This window comes from Acanthochromis polyacanthus, chromosome 19, assembly GCF_021347895.1.
Source record: "Acanthochromis polyacanthus isolate Apoly-LR-REF ecotype Palm Island chromosome 19, KAUST_Apoly_ChrSc, whole genome shotgun sequence".
NCBI lineage: Eukaryota > Metazoa > Chordata > Actinopteri > Pomacentridae > Acanthochromis > Acanthochromis polyacanthus.
In genome coordinates, this window is record NC_067131.1 from 25,460,228 (window position 1) to 25,466,227 (window position 6,000).

At 43.5% G+C, this 6,000-nt stretch overlaps 1 protein-coding gene across 13 annotated transcripts in view; it reads right to left on the bottom strand.

The window, feature by feature from the left end:
* Positions 1-2,105, bottom strand: part of LOC110961117 (protein shisa-6) — a 78,498-nt gene extending 76,393 nt beyond the window's left edge. For 12 of the 13 annotated variants that reach the window (XM_022208610.2, XM_022208604.2, XM_022208608.2 and 9 more), the window contains exons 1-2: positions 1,965-2,105; positions 682-1,604 (exon numbers count right to left, since the gene is read on the bottom strand). In XM_022208610.2, coding sequence (XP_022064302.1) covers positions 682-1,205 — 524 coding nt within the window. In that variant the 5' untranslated portion in view covers positions 1,206-1,604; positions 1,965-2,105. Of the gene's footprint in view, positions 1-681; positions 1,605-1,759; positions 1,855-1,964 lie in introns of those variants that run through there. The other variant, XM_051939299.1, reaches the window with a different exon arrangement.
* Positions 2,106-6,000: the final 3,895 nt, after the last annotated feature.

A 6,000-nucleotide genomic window follows, 5' to 3' on the forward strand; every position in this document is an offset into this window, starting at 1 on the left:
AGCTGGCTGCCTCGACTTGATTCCTCTTGAGCTAAAATATCTGGGCTAGTGTTAGATTGGCACAAGGGGATATCTTTTTATTTTAACCTTTCTCAGAGATCTGAAGCTCTGATCTGCAACATGAACATCCAGTATGAATGCTGGGCATCGGTCCTGCTTCCTCCCACACATAGCAGATGCACTCTCTCTTCATGAGCACCAACCTACAACAATCACTGTAATAGCCCTCTTTCAACTTCTCTGTAATTATTTTAGGCTTTCATTCTTTGGGATTTAACATCTGCTGCTAGTCTGATATAATCTGATCTGAAAGATGCTGGCTTTAGATAACAATCTGTTAATTAAGTGACACACTCTGCCAGCCCTGCTGCCACTTCAGGATTTCTGATATGGAGAAAGAAAACACAGACTGGATGCTGGTGTAATGAAAATTATTGTATTTGACATGAGGAGCAGCTTCTTTCTTGGACCTTTGACACTTGTCTGGTCTATATGTGTCTGTGTGTCCAGTTAAAGTCTACACATAAAGAAGCAATCGAAGAGTTCTCACTATGGGTCGGTGTTTCTCTATGTTGCTAAGGAGCAGGGAATATCAAGAGGAGAGAGACGATAAGCTAATCTGTACTGACAAGCCTTCTAACTTGTCACTGTGTGATTCTGAAAAGTCCTCATCCCACTCACCTGTGTATATTCATTTCCTGAGGAGGCTCTGTGGCTTTGTCATATGCAACTTTGACCGAGACTCCCAGCACTATGATGAAGGCTATGATCCCACAGGTGATATAGACCGCTGTGTTGGTCTGATCCATGCTCGGATCGTAGGGGTCCCCGGTCGGAATGGGCGACGGGGCAGGCGTCTTCACCCAATCCGGGCTTTGATAGTTCCTGCAGGCTTCCTGATTCAGCCGGTCCTTCTTGTACTCGCAGCAAAAGCGCAGGTAGCACGTCCCGCAGCAGTACCGGTGGTCCGTGTTGTTGCACTCGAACATTTTGTCGTACTGGCCGCTCACGTCATAGTAGCCCCGGCAGGTGTCGTGATTGCTGGCGGCCGGCGGCTGCGGGGTCTTCTGGGGGACCACCGTGGGCACCAGGGTGGCTTTGGGCTTCTTGGGCCCCGGTTTCGTTTTTTTACCGCCCGTAGCGGCGCTCAGGACGCACAGCGGGTCCAGGTATATGAGCAGCAATAAAAGGTGCCTTATCCCCATGGTAGTGCCAAGAACTCTTCAAGTCTAATGCGCTGGCTAAGACACTTCAACTCTGGTTAGACATGAAAAAGCTTCAGTCTTGGGTAAGTTCACCCACCGAGTCTTCCCATACTCGCTCAGTGTCCTGTGGAGTCATCATGCTGAATGCAACTCAGTGTGGACTGCTGTCAAGGGCATTCTCTGCTGTTATTATTACGCAGTGGAAGCACTAAAGCACATTGCGAGCCATCGGAGAGCCGTGACAGGAGAACATCGTATCCTGACCGGGGCGGGAGCAGATGGATGCCGGGGCTCGGTGCGCTCTCCCCGGACTGAGCTGCGTGCCGGAGCCGCGGTGTGTCGCTATCCAAGGTGCTGATTCCTGAAGACCCAGTCAGGTCTGCTGAAGACAAAGTTAGGCTGGATGGAACAAATAAGCCAAATGAGCTCATTAGGTATTATTCTCGCGTAAGAGACACGTCATTAATCAATTAGCAATCCAAATAACTTTACAGATTATAGAATTCATTTTTGCAATTTGCGCGGCATGTTAAACTTGGTAACACGACACTCACACAGCGAAATATCTTCCATATGAATGTGGCAGCCCGTGTTATCTTTACGCTAAGCATCACACCGTACCATTGCAGTATTTAACAGGCTAATGGAGGATTTCTGTTGATGTTTTCAAGGAAAATTTAAATGAAGTTAATGCATTTGAATTTTCTGGATTTTATAAGTGTGAGGTGTTGAGAGTGGAAGTGTGAGAAGCCAGCCTACCTCTGTTAGGATAACCGCTGGGGAGTTGCTCTGTGTCTGAATCTCCGAAAGTGAGGAGAATATCAGAGCTGAGAGCCCCCTCCCCCTCTCCTCTCTCTCTCCCCTCTCTCTCTGCTTCTTCTCTCCTCCTTCTCAGCTTTCTCCCTCCCTCCGTCTCTTACATCACTTTGATGCTGGCGTCAGAACTCAGCCAAGTATCGGTAAATTGCAGCCCTCCTCCTTTCTTGTCTACCTCCTCCTTCATCCAAGCAAGAAGGAAAACATGCCTGGTTATTGGCATTAACACTTCTAAATTAAATGGCTAAACAGACCTCTGTTTGCAGAACATGCTTGCCGGCTATCTCCGGCAGACACCTCCACTCTCGGTTTTTAGGTTTATTTGGATTCACAATCTTCTGCACAATCCTCCGACCTGTATAGCTGTCTGTACAGGTCGGATTTTGCAGCTACATCTCTGCAAACAAGCATCGTTTTCAGAATGAAACACTAATTGGTTGTTCTCTCTCGGTTAATACAGTCATTATTTCAGATAAAGTCATTCATGTTGGGTCTGTAGCCAACACATGGCACCTGCAGGATTATGGAGAAGTGGTAGGGTTGAATTATCACTGTGCTTTAACACTGCTGCACTGACATGAACTGAGGCTGTGTGGTTCACTCCTACACACAGCTCTGTCCCTTTGTTCCTCTGCAGCCCTCTACACCCAATGGCCACGAATGAAAACTATAGGTCTCCAAATAAAGACGCTTAATAATGAACACACAAGCATGCAGTCAAATCAGCGGGTACAGAGCGTGTTTCTAATGAAAACCTGCACACATTGCTGTCAGTGCCACTTGGTGGGAGAACACAGAGTTATGTTGCACACCATATTTTCACCCAACACTGTCTGATCTCAAACTGCCGAGGGTGTCTTGACAGCTGCAGCTACAGAGAGGTGTAGAAGCTGAGGGGTGAGAGAGGAGCCTCAAATCGTAATTACCCTCCTCGGATGGGAACATGATGAGAATACAGCACATTGTTTATGACAGGCAGGAGACTGTAATGATGCAGGCCAATAGAGCACGAATAAAGATTAGAGAGAAGAGTTGTAAGATAGCCAGATAGAGGGACAAAAAAGTAAATTGGAGGAATTATGTTTCGATCTATCTATACACACCAAACATTTGATTGCACGTGTCTGTTGCAGACATTGTTAAGTATGATTGTGTTTGTAGCATTGCCTTTAAACTACATTTCCAAAAAAAAAGAAACACTCTCCAGCTTATGGATACACAGTTGTTTTTTTTAAAGATTTTTCCATCTCAGTGGAAAAATTTAGGAGCCACAATACCTAAGGGCTGCACAGGGGCTTGGTGGTTAGCACTTTTGCCTTGAGGCTGGAAGATCCCCAGTTCACATCCCCACCTTCCTGGGATCCTTCTGCATGCACTTTGCTTGTTCTCCCTGTAAACATGCGTGGGTTTTCTCCGGGTACTCCGGCTTCTTCCCACAGTCGATAAACATGCTCAGGTTAGCTTGTAACTCTAAGTTGTATATAGGTGTGCATGTGAGTGCTCTTGTTTGTCTCCATGTGTAGCCTTGTAATAGACTAGTGACCTATCCAGGGTGTCTCATGCCTTCACCTAAAGTCAGCTGGGATAAACCTTGTGACCCTAACAAGGATTAAGCGGTATATAGATAATGGATGGAAGACCTAACAAAAATGTAGATTTCCACTATCAACACAACAAAATAGAAAAAAAAAGTCCAAAGCAGTTTTGTGATACACCTATGCTCTTCCACAGTGTCTCATTTGAGTAGCAACCTTGAGCCACAGAGAGTGCACAGACTGATGATGGTAATAACTGTATCCCTGATTTTGAAAAAAAAAAGTGCTTGTAGCAGACCAGGGCATTGCTACTGAAAGAAACTGGGCTGGATCTCTCACTCTTTGTGAGAGATCTATAGACCTTTTCCAAGCTACTTTTTAATTCAAACTTCTCCAGAAAAGCTGTCCAATCTGCATTAGGAAAAGAACAAAATATTTGAGGAGTGTCAGTCCTGGTTTCAGACGCATCACAGCACTGCTCAGGGTCACTAATGATGCAGCCGACCTCAGCACAGCCTCTGACACAGTTCAACATAGCATCCTGCTCAACAGACTGACACAGTGGGTGGGGATATCTGGGCTGGTTTTAGTTGGTTCACATCATGCCTGTCAATTAGGAAGTTCTGTGTATTTGTCAACAATCATTTCATATTTTCATTCATTCATTGTGGTGTGCAACAGTGTAGGTTATATTCTTCAGTTAACCCAAAGAAAATCAAAATTCTTGTTTTTGGATCACAGCACATGGCCAAATAGATTGTCATATCAGCAGACTCTTTTCTGTCATATCAGGCCTGTTTTGAGCAGCACAATGCTAAAGCTTATGCAATCCTGTTATTATTTTAAAAAAATATTTCAAAAATGTGGACAATTTGAACTTTTAAAGAAACTGAGTTCATTTTACACATTTTTATTCTTTTATGCTTGGAGTACTATACCAGTCTTATCACCTGCCTGAAAAGAAAAAAAAATCTGTTGATTGACACCAGTTAGCTCAGAACTCGGCTGCCAGGCTTTTAACAAGAACTAAGAAACACAAGAACATCACTCCTGTTTCAGCCTCATTACACTAATTCCTAAGATGTTTTAGGATAGATTTTCAGATTTTCATTGGCTCTCTCCTGGTTATATCTCTGACCTTTTAGTACCATATGCACCAGTACACACGCTGACATCCTCGAGCAGAGCTCTTTTATCTGTTCCAGGGGCCTGACTTAAAACTAAAAGGGACAGAGTGTTTGCAGTTGGGCCCTGAGGCTCTGGAACAATCTGCCCAAAGAAATCAGGTCAGCTGAGTTCGTGATCCTTTTCAGTTCCTCTTTAAAACATAATTTTATCCTTTTCTCGTTTTATTAGAGTTTTCATTTCCTTTAAGCTTCTTTTTTCCCCCTATCAATAGTGTAACTACGTCTTGTAACAGTGTGTTGGTTTTAGTCATCATGTGGCGTTTTTGTCTTTTATTCACCATAGTCTTTTTGTTGCTTTGTGAAGCACTTTGTAACCTGGACTGTGAAAAATGTTTTGGAAATAAGATTACTATTATTGTTATTTCACAAGCAGACTGTGGCAGATATATGAGCAAGCTAGTCAAAGTTTGAGGCGCAATACTATGACGATGTGGCACTCCCCATCTGTATGCATACTGCATGCAACAGCATGTACTTTGTAACCTGTATTGAAAGGAAAATTAAATTTGGAAAGCAGGGAGTCTTTGAGGACTGTGTGACTCATGTTTATTTAACCCCTTTCTGCAGCATCCCCTGACGGAATCCAGCAATGACAGTTTGTTTTCCTGTGAAACAATTTGCTTATTACAGTTTTTCTCAGTCACTTTGTTACATTACTCGTATCATCATTCACATCTGCAAAACAGTAAGCGCAAAAAATTCTTACAAACAACACCTGCATAAATCTGTAGCTTGTTCAAACCCCTTAGTTTCTCTCTGAGAAGTAAATATTTATGAACATGTCAGAATGACAAATCTGCATGCTGCAGTGAACAAATAAGACACTTAACATACTTCAGACCATTTTTAACTGAACTGTGTGTACTCTGGGAGTGTTTTTTTTTTTTTTACTTTTTACGTGGCTAAGCATTTATCAGCTTTAACTGTACAGAGTTACACGTTACTGTATGTGAGAGATGGACAACAAGAGAATGGACAGGATTCACATTTCTGCATTTGCTATTTGTACTGTAATTTGTTGGCAGATAGGGCCACTGTGAGACAGACGGCACTGCATCGTACAAAGGAAACAAACAACAGCAGATGACTGCAGAGACTGGATAAGATAATCCAAAAGATTCCTTCTGTGCAATTCAAGACAACATATCCGCAGTGATGTGAATAAGCATCTGTGCCCTGACAGACAGGAACGTCAGGAGGTGTATAAACACTGCACTCTAATTCTTTATACAGAGCTCCATACACAGCTCTGCCTGA